This window comes from Oncorhynchus kisutch, linkage group LG3 (genome assembly GCF_002021735.2).
Source record: "Oncorhynchus kisutch isolate 150728-3 linkage group LG3, Okis_V2, whole genome shotgun sequence".
NCBI classification, from domain to species: Eukaryota; Metazoa; Chordata; class Actinopteri; order Salmoniformes; family Salmonidae; genus Oncorhynchus; species Oncorhynchus kisutch.
Window position 1 is genome coordinate 48989212 of NC_034176.2, and position 25348 is coordinate 49014559.

Sequence of the window (25348 nt, forward strand, 5' to 3'; positions counted from 1 at the left end):
TGGCTATTGGAGTGGCCACCACAAAGCCCTGACCTCAATCCTATATAAAAATTGTGGGCAGAACTGAAAGTGTGTGCGAGCAAACCTGACTCAGTTACACAAGCTCTGTCAGGAGGAATGGAACAAAATTCACCCAACTTATTGTGGGAAGCGTGTGGAAGGCTACCCGAAACGTTTGACCCAAGTTAAACCATTTAAAGGAAATGCTACTAAATACTAATTGAGTGTATGTAAACTTCTGACCCACTGGGAAAGTGATGAAATAAATAAAAGCTGAAATAAATCACTCTTCTATTATTCTGACATTTCACATTCTTAAGATAAAGTGGTGATCCTAACTGACCGAAGACAGGAAATTCTTACTCTGATTAAATGTCAGGATTTGTGAAATACTGAGTTTAAATGTATTTGCCTAAGGTGTATGTAAACTTCCTACTTCAACTGTATTTATATGTTCAGTATATATTCTTATTCCATTCCTTTATTTATATTTGTGTGTATTGGGTAGTTTTCTGCATTTCGCCACACTCGCAATAACATTGGTCAAAATGTTCTAGGGAGGTGCTGTACAGTCATTGCTTTTGTCCAATCACAACGCAGCTTAGGTTTTGGGTTACACAGTTACACAGCTAAGAGGTGAAAAAGGCAATGCTTGTGGAATGTACAATGCATAGCAGAGGATTGGGCTTCATGCTGTTGCTTGCTTCTCCTGTTCGATGGTTTCTTTGGTGGGCAAGGGATTTTTCTCTTGTGTCTCGGTCTTCTTCAACTTGGTCTTGTCGAAGTTTGTGACTTCAGCGAGATCTGGCTTGTCAGACATGTTTGCAGAGGATCTGAGTTGTACTGGCTACTGATGTGTCTCAATCCTGATTGCGCAGAGAAGTGAAAGATGTTCATATATCTTGTTGACGCCAAGATGGCCTGCTATGCTACCATCGTGAGCCAACTCACACTGGAACAACAATTTGAGATACACTGGGCCAATCTTCTTGCTGAGATGTGGAGCAAGAATGCCATTTCCTCATTAGAACACCATCTCTGTCAAAGTAACCCACACTCTCTCTTCATCAAACTTTTCATCTGGAAGTATGTCTGTCTAGCAATCAGCTGCTTCCTTGACATTGAAGTGTGAACTGTAGGAACCCTCTCTTCCTTCAGCGGTCCTACAAAGTCATTTACTTTCATTTTTTTTCAAAGGAGAAGTCAACTAAGGAGGTTTACTGAAATCAGAATCACCCATAAATGTCTCAGACAAATCAACCATGGTGTGATAGCTGACATCCTCCTCAACTATAGACTTGCTCCTGGTGCCTTTCTTAGACGTAGCACGTATAACACCACATGCTGGGAACACTCTAGGGTAGTTCTCTGATAACCCATCAGGTTGCTCTACTCTGGATTCCTTAATAACGACAGGATTTGGCAAGACCTTCCCTCTAGTCAAATCGTTTTCTAAAATGAATGAGACCCCTTCACCGGTAGGCTAGGCCTCACTCCAATGACAACGGATCCAGAAATAAGATCAGACTCGAGTTCCACATTATACAAAGGAACTTCCATGCAACCCATCTCCACGCCTTGTACTAGTCAGATAAAAGCAAAACACCCACCAAAATGAAGACCTGGTCTGCCCCAGTGTCTTGCAGTATCCTCACCGGCTGCTTAACATCATCGCCGCTCTGCAGAGACACGAACCTATCTTTTTTATTTTTTTATTTTTAATTTAATTTAATTTTTTCACCTTTATTTAACCAGGTAGGCTAGTTGAGAACAAGTTCTCATTTGCAACTGCGACCTGGCCAAGATAAAGCATAGCAGTGTGAGCAGACAACAAAGAGTTACACATGGAGTAAACAATTAACAAGTCAATAACACAGTAGAAACCAAAGGGGGAGTCTATATACAATGTGTGCAAAAGGCATGAGGAGGTAGGCGAATGATTACAATTTTGCAGATTAACACTGGAGTGATAAATGATCAGATGGTCATGTACAGGTAGAGATATTGGTGTGCAAAAGAGCAGAAAAGTAAATAAATAAAAACAGTATGGGGATGAGGTAGGTGAAAATGGGTGGGCTATTTACCAATAGACTATGTACAGCTGCAGCGATCGGTTAGCTGCTCAGATAGCTGATGTTTGAAGTTGGTGAGGGAGATAAAAGTCTCCAACTTCAGCGATTTTTGCAATTCGTTCCAGTCACAGGCAGCAGAGTACTGGAACGAAAGGCGGCCAAATGAGGTGTTGGCTTTAGGGATGATCAGTGAGATACACCTGCTGGAGCGTGTCCTACGGATGGGTGTTGCCATCGTGACCAGTGAACTGAGATAAGGCGGAGCTTTACCTAGCATGGACTTGTAGATGACCTGGAGCCAGTGGGTCTGGCGACGAATATGTAGCGAGGGCCAGCCGACTAGAGCATACAAGTCGCAGTGGTGGGTGGTATAAGGTGCTTTAGTGACAAAACGGATGGCACTGTGATAGACTGCATCCAGTTTGCTGAGTAGAGTGTTGGAAGCCATTTTGTAGATGACATCGCCGAAGTCGAGGATCGGTAGGATAGTCAGTTTTACTAGGGTAAGCTTGGCGGCGTGAGTGAAGGAGGCTTTGTTGCGGAATAGAAAGCCGACTCTTGATTTGATTTTCGATTGGAGATGTTTGATATGAGTCTGGAAGGAGTTTTTGCAGTCTAGCCAGACACCTAGGTACTTATAGATGTCCACATATTCAAGGTCGGAACCATCCAGGGTGGTGATGCTAGTCGGGCATGCGGGTGCAGGCAGCGATCGGTTGAAAAGCATGCATTTGGTTTTACTAGCATTTAAGAGCAGTTGGAGGCCACGGAAGGAGTGTTGTATGACATTGAAGCTCGTTTGGAGGTTAGATAGCACAGTGTCCAATGACGGGCCGAAAGCATATAGAATGGTGTCGTCTGCGTAGAGGTGGATCAGGGAATCGCCCGCAGCAAGAGCAACATCATTGATATATACAGAGAAATCTGAAGCAAAGGATTTATACACATCTGATCCAAAATCTTGTTTAGGAGTTACACCAGTCCCAACCATAGACTTAATGGACTAGAGTGCTCCCAGAATAATAAATTGCTTTTTCTCTCTCTCATTTTATGTTTCAACTTAGGACACAAAGAGACCATGTGTATTTTCTCACAGCAGTAATGACAAACAGACGGATATGAAAAAACAGCTTGTAAGCCTGAAGGATAGCAGCTTTATCAGTGTCATAATCTGAACTCTTATCAAGAGAGAGGGTTTTGATGGGGTAAGACAATTGAACTAAGATCATGAGGTATAAGTTACTCTTCAAGAACCAATGGGTATATACAGTGGGGCAAAAAAGTATTTAGTCAGCCACCAATTGTGCAAGTTCTCACACTTAAAACATTGTAGGATTTTATTGAATTTATTTGCAAATTATGGTGGAAAATAAGTATTTGGTCAATAACAAAAGTTTCTCAATACTTTGTTATTTAATTTTTTACATTTTACCTTTATTTAACTAGGCAAGTCAGTTAAGAACAAATTCTTATTTTCAATGACGGCCTAGGAACAGTGGGTTAACTGCCTGTTCAGGGGCAGAACGACAGATTTGTACCTTGTCAGCTCGGGGGTTTGGACTTGAAACCTTCCGGTTACTAGTCCAACACTCTAACCACTAGGCTACCCTGGGTAGCCTCTGTCATTACCCTTTGTTGGCAATGACAGAGGTCAAACGTTTTCTGTAAGTCTTCACAAGAGTTTTCACACACTGTTGCTGGTATTTTGGCCCATTCCTCCATGCAGATCTCCTCTAGAGCAGTGATGTTTTGGGGCTGTTGCGGGGCAACACGGACTTTCAACTCCCTCCAAAGATTTTCTATGGGGTTGAGATCTGGAGACTGGCTAGGCCACTCCAGGACCTTGAAATGCTTCTTACGAAGCCACTCCTTCGTTGCCCGGGCGGTGTGTTTGGGATCATTGTCATGCTGAAAGACCCAGCCACGTTTCATCTTCAATGCCCTTGCTGATGGAAGGAGGTTTTCACTCAAAATCTCACGATACATGGCCCCATTCATTCTTTCCTTTACAAGTATCAGTCATCCTGGTCCCTTTGCAGAAAAACATCCCCAAAGCATGATGTTTCCACCCCCATGCTTCACAGTAGGTATGGTGTTCTTTGGATGCAACTCAGCATTCCTTGTCCTCCAAACACGACGAGTTGAGTTTTTACCAAAAAGTAATCTTTTTGGTTTCATCTGACCATATGACATTCTCCCAATCTTCTTCTGGATCATCCAAATGCTCTCTAGCAAACTTCAGACGGGCCTGGACATGTACTGGCTTAAGCAGGGGCACACGTCTGGAACTGCAGGATTTGAGTCCCTGGCGGCGTAGTGTGTTACTGATGGTAGGCTTTGTTACTTTGGTCCCAGCTCTCTGCAGGTCATTCACTAGGTCCCCCCGTGTGGTTCTGGGATTTTTGCTCACTGTTCTTGTGATCATTTTGACCCCACGGGGTGAGATCTTGCATGGAGCCCCAGATCGAGTGAGATTATCAGTGGTCTTGTCTTCCATTTCCTAATAATTGCTCCCACAGTTGATTTCTTCAAACCAAACTGCTTACCTATTGCAGATTCAGTCTTTCCAGTCTGGTGCAGGTCTACAATTTTGTTTCTGGTGTCCTTTGACAGCTCTTCGGGCTTGGCCATAGTGGAGTTTGGAGTGTTTATTTTATTTATTTTATTTTACCTTTATTTAACCAGGTATGCAAGTTGAGAACAAGTTCTCATTTACAATTGCGACCTGGCCAAGATAAAGCAAAGCAGTTCGACAGATAAAACGACACAGAGTTACACATGGAGTAAAAACAAACATACAGTCAATAATGCAGTATAAACAAGTCTATATACAATGTGAGCAAATGAGGTGAGAAGGGAGGTAAAGGCAAAAAAGGCCATGATGGCAAAGTAAGTACAATATAGCAAGTAAAATACTGGAATGGTAGTTTTGCAATGGAAGAATGTGCAAAGTAGAAATAAAAAATAATGGGGTGCAAAGCAGCAAAATAAATAAATAAATAAAAATTAAATACAGTTGGGAAAGAGGTAGTTGTTTGGGCTAAATTATAGGTGGGCTATGTACAGGTGCAGTAATCTGTGAGCTGCTCTGACAGTTGGTGCTTAAAGCTAGTGAGGGAGATAAGTGTTTCCAGTTTCAGAGATTTTTGTAGTTCGTTCCAGTCATTGGCAGCAGAGAACTGGAAGGAGAGGCGGCCAAAGAAAGAATTGGTTTTGGGGGTGACTAGAGAGATATACCTGCTGGAGCGTGTGCTACAGGTGGGAGATGCTATGGTGACCAGCGAGCTGAGATAAGGGGGGACTTTACCTAGCAGGGTCTTGTAGATGACATGGAGCCAGTGGGTTTGGCGACGAGTATGAAGCGAGGGCCAGCCAACGAGAGCGTACAGGTCGCAATGGTGGGTAGTATATGGGGCTTTGGTGATAAAACGGATTGCACTGTGATAGACTGCATCCAATTTGTTGAGTAGGGTATTGGAGGCTATTTTGTAAATGACATCGCCAAAGTCGAGGATTGGTAGGATGGTCAGTTTTACAAGGGTATGTTTGGCAGCATGAGTGAAGGATGCTTTGTTGCGAAATAGGAAGCCAATTCTAGATTTAACTTTGGATTGGAGATGTTTGATATGGGTCTGGAAGGAGAGTTTACAGTCTAACCAGACACCTAAGTATTTGTAGTTGTCCACGTATTCTAAGTCAGAGCCGTCCAGAGTAGTGATGTTGGACAGGCGGGTAGGTGCAGGTAGCGATCGGTTGAAGAGCATGCATTTAGTTTTACTTGTATTTAAGAGCAATTGGAGGCCACGGAAGGAGAGTTGTATGGCATTGAAGCTTGCCTGGAGGGTTGTTAACACAGTGTCCAAAGAAGGGCCGGAAGTATACAGAATGGTGTCGTCTGCGTAGAGGTGGATCAGGGACTCACCAGCAGCAAGAGCGACCTCATTGATGTATACAGAGAAGAGAGTCGGTCCAAGAATTTAACCCTGTGGCACCCCCATAGAGACTGCCAGAGGTCCGGACAGCAGACCCTCCGATTTGACACACTGAACTCTATCAGAGAAGTAGTTGGTGAACCAGGCGAGGCAATCATTTGAGAAACCAAGGCTGTCGAGTCTGCCGATGAGGATATGGTGATTGACAGAGTCGAAAGCCTTGGCCAGATCAATGAATACGGCTGCACAGTAATGTTTCTTATCGATGGCGGTTAAGATATCGTTTAGGACCTTGAGCGTGGCTGAGGTGCACCCATGACCAGCTCTGAAACCGGATTGCATAGCAGAGAAGGTATGGTGAGATTCGAAATGGTCGGTAATCTGTTTGTTGACTTGGCTTTCGAAGACCTTAGAAAGGCACGGTAGGATAGATATAGGTCTGTAGCAGTTTGGGTCAAGAGTGTCCCCCCCTTTGAAGAGGGGGATGACCGCAGCTGCTTTCCAATCTTTGGGAATCTCAGACGACACGAAAGAGAGGTTGAACAGGCTAGTAATAGGGGTGGCAACAATTTCGGCAGATAATTTTAGAAAGAAAGGGTCCAGATTGTCTAGCCCGGCTGATTTGTAGGGGTCCAGATTTTGCAGCTCTTTCAGAACATCAGCTGAATGGATTTGGGAGAAGGAGAAATGGGGAAGGCTTGGGCGAGTTGCTGTTGGGGGTGCAGTGCTGTTGTCCGGGGTAGGAGTAGCCAGGTGGAAAGCATGGCCAGCCGTAGAAAAATGCTTATTGAAATTCTCAATTATGGTGGATTTATCAGTGGTGACAGTGTTTCCTATCTTCAGTGCAGTGGGCAGCTGGGAGGAGGTGTTCTTATTCTCCATGGACTTTACAGTGTCCCAGAACTTTTTTGAGTTAGTGTTGCAGGAAGCAAATTTCTGCTTGAAAAAGCTAGCCTTGGCTTTTCTAACTGCCTGTGTATAATGATTTCTAGCTTCCCTGAACAGCTGCATATCACGGGGGCTGTTCAATGCTAATGCAGAACGCCATAGGATGTTTTTGTGTTGGTTAAGGGCAGTCAGGTCTGGGGAGAACCAAGGGCTATATCTGTTCCTGGTTCTAAATTTCTTAAATGGGGCATGTTTATTTAAGATGGTTAGGAAGGCATTTTTTTAAAATATCCAGGCATCCTCTACTGACGGGATGAGATCAATATCCTTCCAGGATACCCCGGCCAGGTCGATTAGAAAGGCCTGCTCGCAGAAGTGTTTCAGGGAGCGTTTTACAGTGATGAGTGGAGGTCGTTTGACCGCTGACCCATTACGGATGCAGGCAATGAGGCAGTGATCGCTGAGATCTTGGTTGAAGACAGCAGAGGTGTATTTAGAGGGGAAGTTGGTTAGGATGATATCTATGAGGGTGCCCGTGTTTAAGGTTTTGGGGAGGTACCTGGTAGGTTCATTGATTATTTGTGTGAGATTGAGGGCATCAAGTTTAGATTGTAGGATGGCTGGGGTGTTAAGCATGTTCCAGTTTAGGTCGCCTAGCAGCACGAACTCTGAAGATAGATGGGGGGCAATCAGTTCACATATGGTGTCCAGAGCACAGCTGGGGGCAGAGGGTGGTCTATAGCAGGCGGCAACAGTGAGAGACTTGTTTTTAGAGAGGTGGATTTTTAAAAGTAGAAGTTCAAATTGTTTGGGTACAGACCTGGATAGTAGGACAGAACTCTGCAGGCTATCTTTGCAGTAGATTGCAACACCGCCCCCTTTGGCAGTTCTATCTTGTCTGAAAATGTTGTAGTTTGGAATTAAAATGTCTGAGTTTTTGGTGGTCTTCCTAAGCCAGGATTCAGACACAGCTAGAACATCCGGGTTGGCAGAGTGTGCTAAAGCAGTGAATAGAACAAACTGTGTGACTGTTTGAGGTTGTGGACAGGTGTCTTTTATACTGATAACAAGTTCAAACAGGTGCCATTAATACAGGTAACGAGTGGAGGACAGAGGAGCCTCTTAAAGAATAAGTTACAGGTCTGTGAGAGCCAGAAATCTTGCTTGTTTGTAGGTGACCAAATACTTATTTTCCACCATAATATGCAAATAAATTAATTGAAAATCCTACAATGTGATTTTCTGGGGAGAAAAAAATCAAATTTTATCTGTCATAGTTGAAGTGTACCTATGATGAAAATTATAGGCCTCTCTCATCTTTTTAAGTGGGAGAACTTGCACAATTGATGGCTGACTAAATACTTTTTTGCCCCACTGTATATATATATATATATATATATATTTTTTTTTTTTTCTTCACACATACAGCTGAAGTCGGAAGTTTACATACACCTTAGCCACATATAATTAAACTCAGTTGTTCACAATTCCTGACAATTAATCAGAGTAAAAATTCCCTGTCTTAGGTCAGTTAGGATCACCACTTTATTTTAAGAATATGAAATGTCAGAATAATAGTAGAGAGAATGATTTATTTCAGCTTTCATTTGTTTCATCACATTCCCAGTGGGTCAGAAGTTTACATACACTCAATTAGTATTTGGAAGCATTACCTTTAAAATGTTTAACTTGGGTCAAACTTTTCGGGTAGCCTTCCACAAGCTTTCCACAAAAAGTTGGGTGAATTTTGGCCCATTCCTCCTGACAGGATTGGTGTAACTGAGTCAGGTTTGTAGGCCTCCTTGTCGCACACAGTTTTTCAGTTCTGCCCACAAATTTTCTATAGGATTGAGGTCAGGGCTTTGTGATGGCCACTCCAATACCTTGACTTTGTTGTCCTTAAGTTATTTTGACACAACTTTGGAAGTATGCTTGGGGTCATTGTCTATTTGGAAGACCCATTTTTGACCAAGCTTTAACTTGTCTTGAGATGTTGCTTCAATATATCCACATACATACTTTTCTTACCTCATGAAGCCATCTATTTTGTGAAGTGCACCAGTCCCTCCTGCAGCAAGCACACCCATAACATGATGCTGCCACCCCCGTGCTTCATGGTTGGGATGGTGTTCTTTGGCTTGCAAGCCACCCCCTTTTTACTCCAAACATAACGATGGTCATTATGGCCAATCAGTTATATTTTTGTTTCATCAGACCAGAGGACATTTCTCCAAAAAGTACGATCTTTGTCCCCATGTGCAGTTGCAAACCATAGTCTGACTTTTTTATGGCGGTTGTGGTGCAGTGGCTTCTTCCTTGCTGAGCGGCCTTTCAGGTTATGTAGATATAGGACTCGTTTTACTGTGGATATAGATATTTTTGTACCTGTTTCCTCCAGCATTTTCACAGGGTCCTTTGCTGTTGTTCTGGGATTGATTTGCACTTTTCGCACCAGAGGACATTCATCTCTAGGAGACAGAACACGTCTCCTTCCTGAGCGGTATGACGGCTGCGTGGTCCCATGGTGTTTATACTTGCGTACTATTGTTTGTACAGATGAACGTGGTATCTCCGGGCTTTTCGAAATTACTCCCAACGATGAGCCAGACTTGTGGAGGTCTACAATTTTTTCTGAGGTCTTGGCTGATTTCCTTCATTTTCCCATGATGTCAAGCAAAGAGGCACTGCGTTTGAAGGTAGGCCTTGAAATACATCCACAGGTACACCTCCAATTGACTCAAATGATGTCAATTAGCCTATCAGAAGCTTCTACAGCCATGACATAATTTTCTGGAATTTTCCAAGCTGTTTAAAGGCAAAGTCAACTTGGTGTATGTAAACTTCTGACCCAATGGAATTGTGATACAGTGAATTATAAGTGAAATAATTGGTCTGTAAACAATTGTTGGAAAAATGACTTGTGTCATGCACAAAGTAGATGTCCTAACCGACTTGCCAAAACTATAGTTTGTTAACAAAAAGTTGTGGAGTGGTTGAAAAACGAGTGACTCCAACCGAAGTGTATGTAAACTTCTGACTTCAACTGTATATATACACACGCTGAGTATACAAATCTGCTCTTTCCATGACAGAGTGACCAGGTGAATCCAAGTGAAAGTTATGATCCCTTATTGAAGTCACTTGTTAAATCCACTTCAATCAGTGTAGATGAAGATGAGGAGACAGGTTAAAGAATTATTTTATTTTTACCTATTTTCTACGTTGTAGAATAATAGTGACATCAATACTATTAAATAACACATATGGAATCATGTAGTATCCCAAAAAGTGTAAAAGGCCAGCATCCCAGAATCGCCTCTTCACTGTTGACGTTGAGACTGGTGTTTTGCAGGTTCTATTTAATGAAGCTGCCAGTTGAGGACTTGTGAGGCATCTGTTTCTCAAACTAGACACTAATGTACTTGTCCTCTTGCTCAGTTGTGCACCGGGGCCTCCCACTCCTTTTTCTATTCTGGTTAGGGCCAGTTTGTGCTGTTCTGTGAAGGAGTAGTACACAGCATTGTAGGAGATCTTCAGTTTCTTGGCAATTTCTGCTTATGCTCCAGATTCTCAACTAGTCTAAAGAAGGCCAGTTGTATTGCTTCTTTAATCAGCACAACAGTGTTCAGCTGTGCTAAGATAATTGCAAAAGGGTTTTCGAATGATCAATTAACCTTTTTAAAATGATAAACTTGGATTAGCTAACACAACGTGCCACTGGAACACAGGAGTGATGGTTGCTGATAATGGGCCTCTGTACGCCTATGTAGATATTCCATTAAAATCTGCGGTTTCCAGCTACAATAGTCATTTACAACGTTAACAATGTCTAAACTGTATTTCTGATTAATTTTATGTTATTTTAATGGACAAAAATGTGCGTTTCTTTCAAAAACAAGAACATTTCTAAGTGACTTTTGAACGGTAGTATATATAGACACATTATACAGCAATGTGATGGGCACTGCATTGTGCAATTTGGGACTAATAAAGAACTACTACTGGTACTATGAGCAACCAATGATCTCTCTGAATGCCTTGTTCAATGTCCAATGGCACTTCACTCTTAACACATTTCAAGGATGATTTGCTCGGTACTCGTTTGAGTGACACTTTTGTGAATTGATGTTTCAATTGTCCTTGCCACTGAGTGGGCATTATTGAATTGCAACTTTTATGTGCCTCAATTTTATGATCATCTCTCTCATTGTTTAACACTGACTCTCTTTCTTTCAGTGAAGCCTCATCAAGAGAACATTTTTTTGTCATCCTATAAAATGATGCCAAAGGTATGGTTTTTATTGATCGTGGTTGGTATTAGAGCGTTGCCTGACGAATCATACAGAATTGAATTATGCTTTTCTATATGTCTCTAAATACATTCATCGAGGAGAAGAAATGTTAGTGGATGTGCCATTTTTCCCTAGCAATATAGATGGGAAGCAAGGCAAATTAGAGTGCACATACATGTTTTAGAGGTAGTTCAATTTCCCAACTAGTAAAGTTTTCACAGACTATTTATCTGGAAACAGTATAAGTTAAGTGTGTCGATCTATGTTACACAGAATCCTACAGATGAAGAACCATATATGTAAAAAATGTATTATAAAAATGGACAAACGTGACATGTCATATATTTTTTCATATCAAGTAATACAGTATGGTGCAATACCAGTCAAAAATTTGAACACACCTACTCATTCAAGGGTTTTTCTTTATTTTTTAAAACTATTTTCTGCATTGTAGAATAATAGTGAAGACATCAAAACTATGAAATAAACAAATCAAAATACATTATATTTGAGATTCTTCCAATAGCCACCCTTTGCTTTGATGACAGCTTTGCACACGCTTGGCATTCTCTCAACCAGTTTCACTTGGAATGCTTTTCCAACAGTCTTGAAGGAGTTCCCACATAGGCTGAGCACTTGTTGGCTGCTTTTCCTTCACTCTGCGGTCCAACTCATCCCAAGCCATCTCAATTGGGTTGAGGTTGGGTGATTGTGCAGGCCAGGTCATCTGATGCAGCACTCATCACTCTCCTTGGTCAAATAGCCCTTACACAGCCTGGAGGTGTGTTGGATCATTATCCTGTTGAAAAACAAATTATTGTCCCACTAAGCGCAAACCAGATGGGATGGCATATCACTGCAGAATGCTGTGGTAGCCGTGTTGGTTAAGTGTGCCTTGAATTCTAAATAAATCACTGACAGTATCCCCAGCAAAGCACCCCCACAACAGCACACCTCTTCCTACGTGCTTCATGGTGGGAACCACACTCGGAGATCATCTGTTCACCTGCTCTGCGTCTCACAAAGACACTGCAGTTGGAACCAAGAATCTCAAATTTGGACTAATCAGACCAAAGGACAGATTTCCACTGGGCTAATGTCCATTGCTTGTGTTTCTTGGCCCAAGCAAGTGTCTTCTTATTATTGGTGTCCTTTTGTAGTGTTTATTTTTTTCCAACAGCAATTTGACCATGAAGGCCTGATTCACGCAGTCTCCTTTGAACAGTTGATGTTGAGATGTGTCTGTTACTTGAACTCTGAAGTGTTTATTTGGGCTGCAATTTCTGAGGCTGGTAACTCTAATGAACTTATCCTCTGCAGCAGAGGTATTTATGGGTCTTCCTTTACTGTGGCGGTCTTCATGAGAGCCAGTTTCATCAAAGCGCTTGATGGTTTTTGCGACTGCACTTGAAGAAACTGTCAAAGTTCTTGAAATTTTCCGGATTGACTGACATTCATGTTTTAAAGTAATGATGGACTGTCATGTCTTTGCTTATTTGAGCTGTTCTTGCCATAATATGGACTTGGTCTTTTACCAAATAGGGCTATCTTCTGTATACCATCCCTATCTTGTCACAACACAACTGATTGGCTTAAACGCATTAAGAAGGAAAGACATTCCACAAATTAACCTTTAACAAGGCACACATGTTAATTGGAATGCATTCCAGTTGACTACCTAATGAAGCTGGTTGAGAGAATGCCAAGAGTGTGCAAAGCTGTCATCAAGGCAAAGGATTGTTACTGTGAAGCATCTCAAATCTCAAATCTATTTTGATTTGTTTAAAAAAATGGTTGGTTACTACATATGTGTTATTTCATAGTTTTGATGTCTTCACTATTATTCGACAATGTAGAAAATAGTAAAAATTAAGATACACCCTGGAATGAGTAGTTGTGTCCAATCTTTTGACTTGTACTGTATATGCCATATAGCAAACACTTGTATCCAGAGTGAGTGCATATGACCCGGAAGTTGCTCGTGTCATGCTCTACTAACTGAGCAACAATCTCAATGTTGTTGCTGTGTGTCAAACCCTGTGACCTTTGACAATTTGTGTGTTTGGAAGCAGCAGCTGGCCCGCACCTCACCTGGGAGTGTGTGTTCCCTCCGTGGTATCCGCATCCCAGGATCCCTAGCCATGGCCATCACAGTGAGTCTGCACCATAAGGCAGCCACTCCTCCACACACACACACACACACGCGCACACACACACCCTTGTGGGTACCTAAAAAGTATTTCCATTCAAAATCCTATTTTCCTTAACCCCTAACCACAAACCTAACCCTTACCCTAACCCTAATTTTAACAATAATTTGAACCCTTAACCTAACCCCTAAGCTGAAAATAGCCTTTATCCTCGCATGGATAATTTTTTTTGTTTTACTATCCTGGTGGGGACTTTGGGGGATTTCAGGTCCCCACAAGGATAGAAGAACAAGACCACACACACACACACCTCACAATGCAATCCCATGTCATGTTCTCCCTCTTCTTATATTCCTCTTTCCAGGCCAAAATGGACAATCAGGTCATTGGCTATAAGGACTTGGCAGCCATCCCCAAAGACAAGGCGATACTGGACATCGAGAGGCCGGACTTAATGATCTACGAACCCCATTTCAATTACACGCCTCTGGAACTATCGGAGGTGCACCGAAGCAGAGAGGTCATAGGGCACAGCACACCACCCTCCATCATATTATAGCGCTAAGGGTTTCCTCTCTATCCTAAGGTTTACCATTAAGGTTTAAGGCGCGGATATCCTTCTCTTGTTTGGAATGGCCCTATTGTATTCAGGATGTATTTATATGATTAACAGTTAAAGATCATATGAGTTTTTGTCTGTCCTACTACGACACAAGTGGTGTTCTATCAAGACAAACATAATATAATTCTCATTGATTACACCTTTTTAGCTAACCTGTTTGACTAGTTAAGTGATTCTAATATTTGTCCTATTAACTCTGTGTGTGATAGGATACAACTCCACTATATATAGACTATATACAATGTATGCATTAATATATACTCGCGTATGCATATCCGTCAAACAAACAATATATATATATATATATATATATATATATATATATATATGCAAACACTTAGCTGCACCATTGAAATGCAGGGCAGGTACATTTAGCCTGTTTGACCTGCGTGTAGTGTTCTCTCCCATGCAAACACTTAGCTGAGCCTCAATTGGCACCTTATTATATAGTGCACTACTTTTGACCAGAGCCCTATACTATTTAGGGAAAAGGGTGCTATGTGGGACACAGACTTATTACAGAGATCAATGGAACTCAGTAAGGGCTTTCTAGAAATTGTGATGTGATAAGATTTTGTCATTTCCCTTTATCTGTCAAAACTGACTCTACTCGATTAGGCTTGTAACACTGTCTGTCAAACAATGTCTATGTCTCACTAAGCCCACAAAGAAGAATGCAGCCTAGGGAGAAAATTCAACTGATCAAACAGCCCTCTGTTTCTTTTTTCTCCTTCAGAGGTCCATGTCTCCGTGTTCATTCTCCCACCCGGCTTCTCCTGAGGTAAGATGGATGGATGGGGTCTGTGCTCTCGGATGAGGAATCATTTGAGCTGTTAATTGTCAGTCCACTGCCCAGTACCCCATAAAGAGCTCTATCTCCTCTCCTATCTCCTTCTCATACGGTCACACACACCTACTGTTTATAATTATGGAATCGTTATTGAAAGGTTTTGTGCTCCACTGGAATGGTTAAAAACACACTTAAGTGATAATGCCCCCAGAGCAGGTATTTGGAGGATATATTCTCACCGTGCCAATTTATCCTCTAAACACCGGCTTCGAGAACATTCTTGCTTTTATACAACGTGTTACCAACATATTCCAATAATGATTGACATATTTTCATTAAATTAATTTCATTATTATTATTTTAATTAATTTATTCATACTATTACCCAACACAAATCTAGGGTTGCTACCCAAGCTGACTGGTCGTTCGTTCTATCAGTTCGGTCGCCAGAGACGCGACCCAGTTATTAAGACTTTTTGTTCTTAGTAGGTCATTCTAAATGTTCCTTTGCCATGATGGCTGCCAAAGTTCTTACCCCTTGCTTGCTAGCTAGCCAACTGTGGCTAACACAGTCACGTCAAACAGTGTAGCCAGAAAAACAGCAAGGTAGCTGCGTTTGCGTTTGTTTAAGCTGTTTTCAAATTATTATCCATTACAATGAGCTAATGATGTGCGATTTTGCCAGGCCACTGCTCAGAAGAGAGAGCCAACTACACAGCAAACACAATTATTTCAAACTGAAGCTGGAATGACAGCAAATCAGCTGCATTTTGTGTTTTTCTATTGAATTTTTTTATACTGTATATCCATAAAGATTATGCCGATTCATGTTTTCAACTGACTGAGAAAAGCTTCCAGCCTGCCGGTGTATAAGGACACAAGGCGAGATCCAAATGCAGACACAGTTCCAGACAAAGGGCAGTCTCGAGGTCAGGCCAGGCAGGGGTTCAGTAACCAGATCAGAGTCCAAACAGTACAAGGGGATAGGCAGACTTGAAGACAGAACAGGCAGAGGGTTTAGAGTCAGGACAGGCAAGGGTCAAAACCAGGAGGACTAGAACCAAAAGAGACTGGGGAAAAATATAGGAGCAAGGAAAACCGCTGATTGACTTGGCAAACAAGACGAACTGGCACAGAGAGACAGGAAACACAGGGAAATATACACCGGGGATAATAAGCGACACCTGGAGGGGGTGGAGACGATCACAAGGACAGGTGAAACAGATCAGGGTGTGACACTGTCTGTCTCGTCCCCACATGTTCATTACCATAGGACAGCTGGAGATCGAATTTCAATATTGAAACAATGTTACAAATGGCAGAGACAGACAGCAAGGTTATTACAAATCTCCACTGTTGAAAACCAAATGCTAGTTTAAAAGAAATTGAAAATAATGTCTGTTTTTACGGTGTAGATCTAGTATATAAATTGCATGGCTGTGCTGATGAAACAGTGGTTTGCGAAATAAGATGGAATAGAGTACTTTTAAAAATATTTTTTATTTATCTAACCTTTATTTAACCAGGCAGGCCAGTTGAGAACAAGTTCTCATTTACAACTGCGACCTGGCCAGGATAAAGCATAGCAGTGCGTCAAAAACTACAACACAGAGTTACACATAAACAAACGTACAGTCAATAACACAAAATAAAAATAGAAAGAATCTATGTACAGTGTGTGCAAATGTAGAAGAGTAGGGAGGTAGGCAATAAATAGGCCATAGAGGCAAAATAATTACAATTTAGCATTAATACTGGAGATATTTGTGCAGATGATGTGCAAGTAGAGATACTGGGGTGTAAAAGAGCAAGAGGGTAAGTAATAATATAGGGATGAGGTAGTCGGGTGTGCTATTTACAGATTGGCTGTGTACAGGTACAGTGATGGTTAATCAAATCAAATCAAATTTATTTATATAGCCCTTCGTACATCAGCTGATATCTCAAAGTGCTGTACAGAAACCCAGCCTAAAACCCCAAACAGCAAGCAATGCAGGTGTAGAAGCACGGTGGCTAGGAAAAACTCCCTAGAAAGGCCAATACCTAGGAAGAAACCTAGAGAGGAACCAGGCTATGTGGGGTGGCCAGTCCTCTTCTGGCTGTGCCGGGTGGAGATTATAACAGAACATGGCCAAGATGTTCAAATGTTCATAAATGACCAGCATGGTCGAATAATAATAAGGCAGAACAGTTGAAACTGGAGCAGCAGCACAGTCAGGTGGAAGTTGAAACTGGAGCAGCAGCATGGCCAGGTGGACTGGGGACAGCAAGGAGTCATCATGTCAGGTAGTCCTGGGGCATGGTCCTAGGGCTCAGGTCAGTTGAAACTGGAACAGCAGCATGGCCAGGTGGACTGGGGACAGCAAGGAGTCATCATGTCAGGTAGTCCTGGGGCATGGTCCTAGGGCTCAGGTCCTCCGAGAGAGAGAAAGAAAGAGAGAAGGAGAGAATTAGAGAACGCACACTTAGATTCACACAGGACACCGAATAGGACAGGAGAAGTACTCCAGATATAACAAACTGACCCCAGCCCCCCGACACATAAACTACTGCAGCATAAATACTGTTAAGCAGCTCTGACAGCTTATGCTTAGTTAGAGAGGGAGATAAAAGACTCCAGCTTCAGAAAGTTTTGCAATTCGTTCCAGTCATTGGCAGCAGAGAACTGGAAGGAAAAGTGGCCAAAGTAAAAGTGTTGGCTTTGGGGATGACCAGTGCAATATACCTGCTGGAGCGCATGCTACAGGTGGATGTTGCTATGGTGACCAGTGAGCTGAGATAAGGCGGGGCTTTACCTAGCTAAACTTATAGATGACATGGAGCCAGTGGGTTTGGCGACGGATATGTAGTGAGGGCCAGCCAACGAGAGCATAGAGGTCGCAGTGTTGGGTAGTATATTTGACTTTGGTGATAAAACGGATGGCACTGTGATAGACTACATCCAGTTTGCTGAGTAGAGTGTTGGGGGCTATTTTGTAAATGACATCACCGAAGTCAAAGATCGGTAGGATAGTCAGTTTTACGAGGGTATGTTTGGCGGCATGAGTGAAGGAGGCTTTGTTGCGAAATAGGAAGCCGATTCTAGAATTCATTTTGGATTGGAGATGCTTAATGTGAGTCTGGAAGGAGAGTTTACAGTCTTAACCAGACACCTTGGTATTTGTAGTTGTCCACATATTCTAGGTCAGAACCATCCAGAGTAGTGATGCTAGTTGGGCAGGAGGGTGCGGGCAGCATTCGGTTGAAGAGCGTGCACTTAGTTTTACTAGCATTTAAAAGCAGTTGGACGCCACGGAAGGAGTGTTGTATGGCGTTGAAGCTTGTTTGGAAGTTTGTTAGCACAGTGTCCAAAGAAGAACCAGATGCATACAGAATGGTGTTGTCTGCGTTAGAGGTGGATCAGAGAATCACCAGCAGCAAGAGCGACATCATTGATGTATACAGAGAAAAGAGTCGGCCCGAGAATTGAGCCCGGTGGCACCCACATAGAGACTGTCTGCCAGAGGTCCGGAGAACAGGCCCTCCGATTTGTAACACTGAACTCTGTCTGAGAAGTAGTTGGTGAACCAGGCGAGGCAGTCATTTGAGAAACCAAGGCTGTTGAGTCTGCCTATAAGAATGTGGTGATTGACAAAGTTGAAAGCCTTGGCCAAGTCGATGAAGACGGCTGTACAGTACTGTCTTTTATCGATGGTGGTTATGATATCGTTTAGTACCTTGAGCGTGGCTGAGATGCACCCAAGACCAGCTCGGAAACCAGATTGCATAGTGGAGAAGGTACGGTGTGATTCAAAATGGTCAGTGATCTGTTTATTAACTTGGCTTTGAAGATTTTAGAAAGGCAGGGCAGCATGTATATAGGTCTGTAACAGTTTGGGTCTAAGGTGTCTCCCCCTTTTGAAGAGGGGGATGACCGCGGCAGATTTCTAGTCTTTGGGGATCTCAGACGATACGGAAGAGAGGTTGAATTAGTTATAGGGGTTGCAACAATTTCAGCAGATAATTTTTGAAAGAGAGGGTGCAGATTGTCTAGCCCAGCTGATTAGTAGGGATCCAGATTTTACAGCTCTTTCAGAACATCAGCTGTTTGAATTTGGGTGAAGTAGAAGTGTGTGGGGGGGGGGGGGGGGGGGGGGGGGTTGGCAAGTTGCTGCAGGGGGTGCTGAGGTGTTGGCCGGGGTAGGGGTAGCCAGGTGGAAAGCCATGGCCAGCTGGGGAAAAATACTTATTGAAATTCTCGATCATCATAGATTTATCGGTGGTGTCGTGTCTTTGGCATCATTAAACTGAATACTTATTTTTATCAAATAAATTCTCTGTAATTATTATTACGTGATTGAACCAACTTAATCATGTAACTGTAATTATCTAGGAAGTCACGGCACCAAGGAAAATGTTAAGATTACAAAGTCATAATTTTTAATATCTGATCAACTAGTCTTCTAATTAATTAATTATTCTTTACCTCACGTTAGTCTCATTGCAAACGTTGTAAATTGTTGGTTATCTTCACGAACCCAGTCTTCACTATGAATCATCCATACATCAATTGTCTTAAATAATTTATTTACTAATTAAATAATCACAGAAATGCGTAAAACAACAAACAATAGATATAGTTACAAGGAAATGATAGCTATACCGGCATGGCGGCTTGTTAGACAAAGGTACCTAGGAGGGCGCGAAAGGTAAGACACTACAAAGTTGATAATTATAACAATTGAAATGCTAATCCTTTGCACATGAATGCTCACTCATTCGGGAATAATTGCAATCAATATGTATATTTACGCTCAGTGTGTCGTCGTGATCTCGGTTTGTCCGCCCTCTCTCTCTCTGCCGTGGTTAGAATGGATAGTTCAGAGTAACATTCAGCAATAGTTGTTATAGAATAGGTGTTTCGGCGGTTCTCGGCCTTCACGTTCAACGGGTACATATTTCCTAGCTGTAGACTAGTAATTAGTATAAAAAATGTGTTCTTATTCTGTCGGTATCGATAGTCTCAGAGTTTAACCACGTGGTATAGTTAAGATTTCAGCAATCCACTCAAACCTTAGCCCTCTCGGTTATCGAGGTCAGATGGTCTGAAACCTTAGCCCTCTCGTGGTTATCAAGGTAAGCTGGTCTCTACACTCAAACCCTAGCCCTCGTAATTGAGAGAAGCATGGTCTGAAGATGAATTCCCAAGGTGGGGGTTATATTCGGAAGAGCAGAAAGGGGCTGTCCCATGACGCCAGATCAATGTCTGTGCTCATGGGGCGGGCCAATGTTTTTGTTAAACTCCAAAGGGAATTGGAGTTTCCTTCATTAAACAGTTTAAAATCACATTACATAATTTCACAAATAGTTTCATCTTTACTCATTCATTTATACAACAATTAGATGCAAACCTCATAACTGAGACACTTGTATAAACAGGGTTATGGTAATGTGGCTGTATTGTCTCTCATGAGTTTCATGAAATTGTACAAAATTGATCATTTTGTAGCTGGCTACTTCACCGACCGTTTATACATTCTCCAGAACATGAATATTGTTCAGTTCTGAAGTTCTGTGATGTGGAAGAAATTCCTTTGTTCTCCTGTGAAACCTTTTCTCTCTGTCTATACTGTCTGGCCATGAGGAAGAGTGTCTCCTCCAGGAATTTACAACCTGAGATAACAGCAGCCTGGGTGTAGGCGAGAGAGGGAGGGGGAAGGCACGCTATACCCAAAGAGAGCCACGTCACGACATTGGTGACAGTGGTGACAGTGTTTCCGCTCCTGGCAGCTGGAAGGAAGTGCTCTTATTCTCCATGTATTTCAGTGTCCCAAAACTTTTTGGAATTAATGCTACAGGAAGCAAATTTCTGTTTGAAAAAGCTAGCCTTAGCTTTCCTAACTGACTGTGTATATTGGTTCCTGACTTCCCTGAAGAGTTGCATATCGCGGGGGCTATTCAATGCTAATGCAGAACGCCACAGGATGTTTTTGTGCTGGTCAAGGGCAGTCAAGTCTGGGGTGAACCAAGGGCAAAATCTGTTCTTAGTTCTACATTTTTTGAATGGGGCATGCTTATTTAAGATGGAGAGGAAAGCACTTTTGAAGAGCAACCAGGCATCCTCTACTTACGGGATGAGGTCAATATCCTTCCAGGACACCCGGGCCAGGTCGGTTAGAAAGGCCTGCTTGCTGAAGTGTTTTAGGGAGTGTTTGACAGTGATGAGGGGGGGGGGGGTCATTTGACCGCGGACCCATTACGCTGAGATCCTGGTTGAAGACAGCAGAGGTATATTTAGAGGGCAAGTTAGTAAGGATAATATCTAAGAGGGTGACCATGGCTATGGATTTTGGGTTGTACCTGGTAGGTTCCTTGATCATTTGTGTGAGATTGAGGGCATCTAGTTTAGATTGTAGGACGGCCGGGGTGTTAAGCATGTCCCAGTTTAAATCACTTAACAGTACAAACTCTGAAGATAGATGGGGAGCAATCAATTCACTTATGGTGTCCAGGGCACAGCTGGGGGCTGAAGGGGTCTATAACCAGCAGCAACTGGGATAGACTTGTTTCTGGAAAGGTTATTTTAAAAGAAGCTTGAATTGTTTGGGCACGTACCTGGATAGTATGACAGAACTCTGCAGGCTATCTCTGCAGTAGATTTCAACTCCACCCCCTTTGACAGTTCTATCTTGTTGGAAAATGTTATAGTTAGGGATGGAAATTTCAGGATTTTTGGTGGCCTTCCTAAGCCAAGATTCAGACACGGCTAGGACATCCGGGTTGGCGGAGTGTGCTAAAGCAGTGAATAAAACAAACTTAGGGAGGAGGCTTCTAATGTTAACGTGCATGAACCCAAGGCTTTTACGGTTACAGAAGTCAACAAATGAGAGCGCCTGGGGAATGGGAGTTATGCTGGTGGCTGCTGGGCCTGGGTTAACCTCTACATCACCAGAGGAACAGAGGAGGAGTAGGATAAGAGAATGGCTAAAGGCTAAAAGAACTGGTTGTCTAGTGTGTTCGGAAAAGAGAGTGAAGGGGTCAGGTTTCTGGGCACGGAAGGATAGATTCAAGGCGTAGTGTACAGGCAAGGATATGGTAGGATGTGAGTACAGTGGAGGTAAGCCTAGGCATTGAATGACGATGAGAGAGGTTTTGTCTCTTGAAGCACCATTTAAGCCAGGTGCGGTCACCACATGTGTGGGTGGTGGAACAAAAGCTAAGGCGTATTGAGCATGGCTGGAGGCTCTACAGTGAAATAAGACAGAAATGACTAATCAGAACAGCAATAGACAAGGAATATTGACTTTAGGGAGAGGCGTGTGCAGCCGAGTAATCACAGGTTCCAGTGAGTAGCTAGGCGAGCTGGAGGCACGGAGATTCAGACAGATTCAGACAGCTAGCAGCAGGCTCGCAGATGGTCCTCAGGGGGACGTCGTAATGGGGGAGCCTGTTGAAACCCCCTCGGACTGTTACGTCGGCAGACCAGTCATGATGGATTGGTGGGGCTCCGTGTCGGCAGCAGAGGGTCCAGGCCAATTGGCAAAAGAGGTAATTGAAGCCCAGTGATTATCTGATGGATTTCTTCAGGCTAGCCGGGAGATTGGCCTAGCTTGAGGCTAACTCTAGGCTAACTGGTGCTTGCTTCGGGACTGAAACCCCCTCGGACGGTTACGTCAGTAGACCACTCGTGATGGATCGGCGGGGCTCCTTGTCGGCAGCAAAGGGTCCAGGCCAATTGGCCAAAGAGGTAATTGAAGCCCAGGAATTTTTGATAGATCTATTCGGCTAGCCGGGAGATGGGCCTAGATTCGAGGCTAGCTCCAGGCTAACTGGTGCTTGCTTCGGGACAGAGATGTTAGCCAAGAGTAGACACATGGATAGCAGCTAGGTAACTGCGATGATCCAGAGTAAAGGTTCAGAGCTTGCGGTTGGAATCCGTAGATATGGTGGAGAAAAGCAGTCCGATATGCTCTGGGTTGATATCGTGGTGTGCTGGCTGGCAGAAGTTGACCGGGCTGAAGCTGGCAGATGTCCCAGTTAATGGTGCTGGCTAACTAGCAGTGGTTAACTGACTACTAGCTATAGCTGGCTAGCTTGAAGGGGGTTACGGTTCTAAAGTATAAAAAATAGCAGATCCGTACCACATTGGGTGAGGCGGGTTGCAGGAGAGTATGTTCAGTCCGTAGATGGAAAAATTAGATAAAAAATATATACTAAATGTATACGAAGAAGGAAACAATATATACAAGGGATGGGACAAGACAATCAAAACATCGCACTGCTACGCCATCTTGGATTCAAATAGGTTTCAATTTCAACAGGTTTTTTATTTGTGGAAAAGACACCGGCAGGAATGCAGTTTTAACCAATCAGCATCCAGGATTAGACCCATCCATTGTCTAAAAGCCCATGACTCCACACAAGCATGTTTGCAAAAAGCAGTTACCATGGGAACAATGAGCATCTGTTACACTCTTATTGTTTGCTGTGACCTCACTGGCTTCTTCACTCAGGGATGAAATCTAATGTACACAGAACCCTCCTTTTCATGCACTTTCCCAATATGTGCTTGGGTTACAGTTTGAATATCAATTAGGATCCGGACGGTAATGTTAATCTCGTGTCCCTAGACCATTCTTTTCAAGGATCCCAAGGAGTGGCTGGAGAGCAGGGAGTCACCTGGAGGGTCATCAGCAGGTTCAAACCTCCAGCTCAAAACCAGCTCTGCATTAGACACCGCCACCAAGCTCCCCACACAGCACTTTCACAGGCCAGGTATTGTAATCCATCAGCACACTTATCCCCTTCTCTTCTCTTCTATCTTCTCTGCACCCTTCACCTCTCAGGGTGCTTTGCTTTTCATCTGGGACTTCATTTTATCTTTTCATTGCAGATAATGGAATGAATATATACAAGAAGCCACCAATTTACAAACAAGGTATTTCATGCAACTTAATTGATGTCTGTGTGTTGACAGTTTAGTAATTTACTGTATATACTGGCATAATATTTGACATTAAGAGGTAACATTGGATGTTTTTCTGTGCACATTTACTGTATATATCCTTGTGTTTGTGTGTGTGTCTCTAGATGTATTAGCATCCATCCCCCAGGGGAAACACATAGAGGATCTCATCATTGAGTCATCTAAATTCCCTGCCGCCCAGCCACCTGATCCCAACAAACCCTCCAAGATTGAGACAGATTACTGGCCCTGCCCCCCCTCCCTGGCTGCAGTTGGTATGTCTCACACTATTAATCACAACTGTGAATAGTAATGAATAGGGTTGCAAAGCCACCGGTATTTTAACAAAGTAACTGTAATCTTCTGTAATTTTGCTAATTGACAGGTAATCTATGGTAATTTAGGTAATTTATACTTGAAGAACTTTTTAAAAATGTATTCATATATAGTATAATTTTTTTTGAATATCTGTGTCCATATGGTCCATGAGTTTCTGGTGGATAGACCATATGGTTCAAGAGAAAACAGCCTAATTTAATGAAAAATCAATAATGGGATGATTTTTTATTAACTCTGCAACTCTTTCATGCATTTACTTTTTATTTTATTTTATTTTTTTACAAATGCCACCAGTTTGGTGCCAAAACATTTACAACAAAACACATTGAGGTAGTAAAATAAAAGTGTAAAAAAATATATAAAAGACACTTCATGTTGAAACCTTCATATTAAACACCAATCGTATTCAATAAGTTGATGGTTTATATTTAGAATAATGTTTTACAGCTTTGTAATTCAGTTTTATATTTTTAAATAATTGTATTTTAAAATGTTATATACTTTACATGTGATAAGGCCAAAGATAATTACAGATGCCTGTGATAATCTCAAGTACCCAAAAAGGTTTTATAAGATATGTCATCTTATTAAATTCCCCCAAATCTATAAAATTACCAACATTTTGTTAGTTTACTGGCAAACTTTGAAAGTTTCCAGTAATATACCCTCCTTTTGCAACCCTAATAGTAAACGATTCCAGCCAGCAAGCACTTATAAAACATTGGTGGCTATGAGGCAGCACACCGTTGTAGGTACAGTAAACTGATATCGGACCAGTGTCGCTAACCGTCATGGTGGCATGCCTCTAGCAACACAACAGCACACCGACCATCCTTAGCAGTTCCACCAGTTAATGCTGCTCTTAGCCTTAAGTGTCGGCTACCGCTGTAAAGCTGATGGCTAAAATTGGCAGTGGGCTGCTAACATTGCCGACGCCGGGCCGCTGATGAGCTACTAAGCTTCAATGAGGAGGTATAGTTACGGTTGGTAGTGGAGAGTAATAGAGCTTAGTAGTACCAGGGTTTCCTCTAACACTTGCCTCCCCTCTACCACAGAGACAGAGTGGAGGAAGAAGGCTGAGTCCCGGAGGAGGGAGGAGGGAGAGAGGGATGAGGAGGACGATGAATATGACAATGGAGACCTGTCCGATGATATGTGGGGACTACGGCAACTGCAGAAGCAGGAGCTCAACAAAGTACGGAACATGTTTTTTTCGTAACAAATTCTCCCAAATGTAGCTACTGAACACACCTAAGTGTTTTCTTATGTGTAACTCAATGATAGTGGTTGCTTTGAAAACCTTTTGACATTCTATATGT

General features: G+C 42.6%; 1 protein-coding gene across 7 annotated transcripts in view; it reads left to right on the top strand.

Moving 5' to 3' along the window:
- Positions 1-25348, top strand: part of LOC109884164 (dematin) — a 90049-nt gene that overhangs the window by 43925 nt on the left and 20776 nt on the right. For 6 of the 7 annotated variants that reach the window (XM_020476193.2, XM_020476160.2, XM_020476183.2 and 3 more), the window contains 8 exons: positions 11129-11181; positions 13257-13337; positions 13699-13854; positions 14693-14737; positions 23356-23500; positions 23619-23663; positions 23816-23965; positions 25085-25224. In XM_020476193.2, the coding sequence (XP_020331782.1) occupies positions 11129-11181; positions 13257-13337; positions 13699-13854; positions 14693-14737; positions 23356-23500; positions 23619-23663; positions 23816-23965; positions 25085-25224 (815 nt within the window). The remainder of the gene's footprint in view (positions 1-11128; positions 11182-13256; positions 13338-13698; positions 13855-14692; positions 14738-23355; positions 23501-23618; positions 23664-23815; positions 23966-25084; positions 25225-25348) is intronic. The other variant, XM_020476172.2, reaches the window with a different exon arrangement.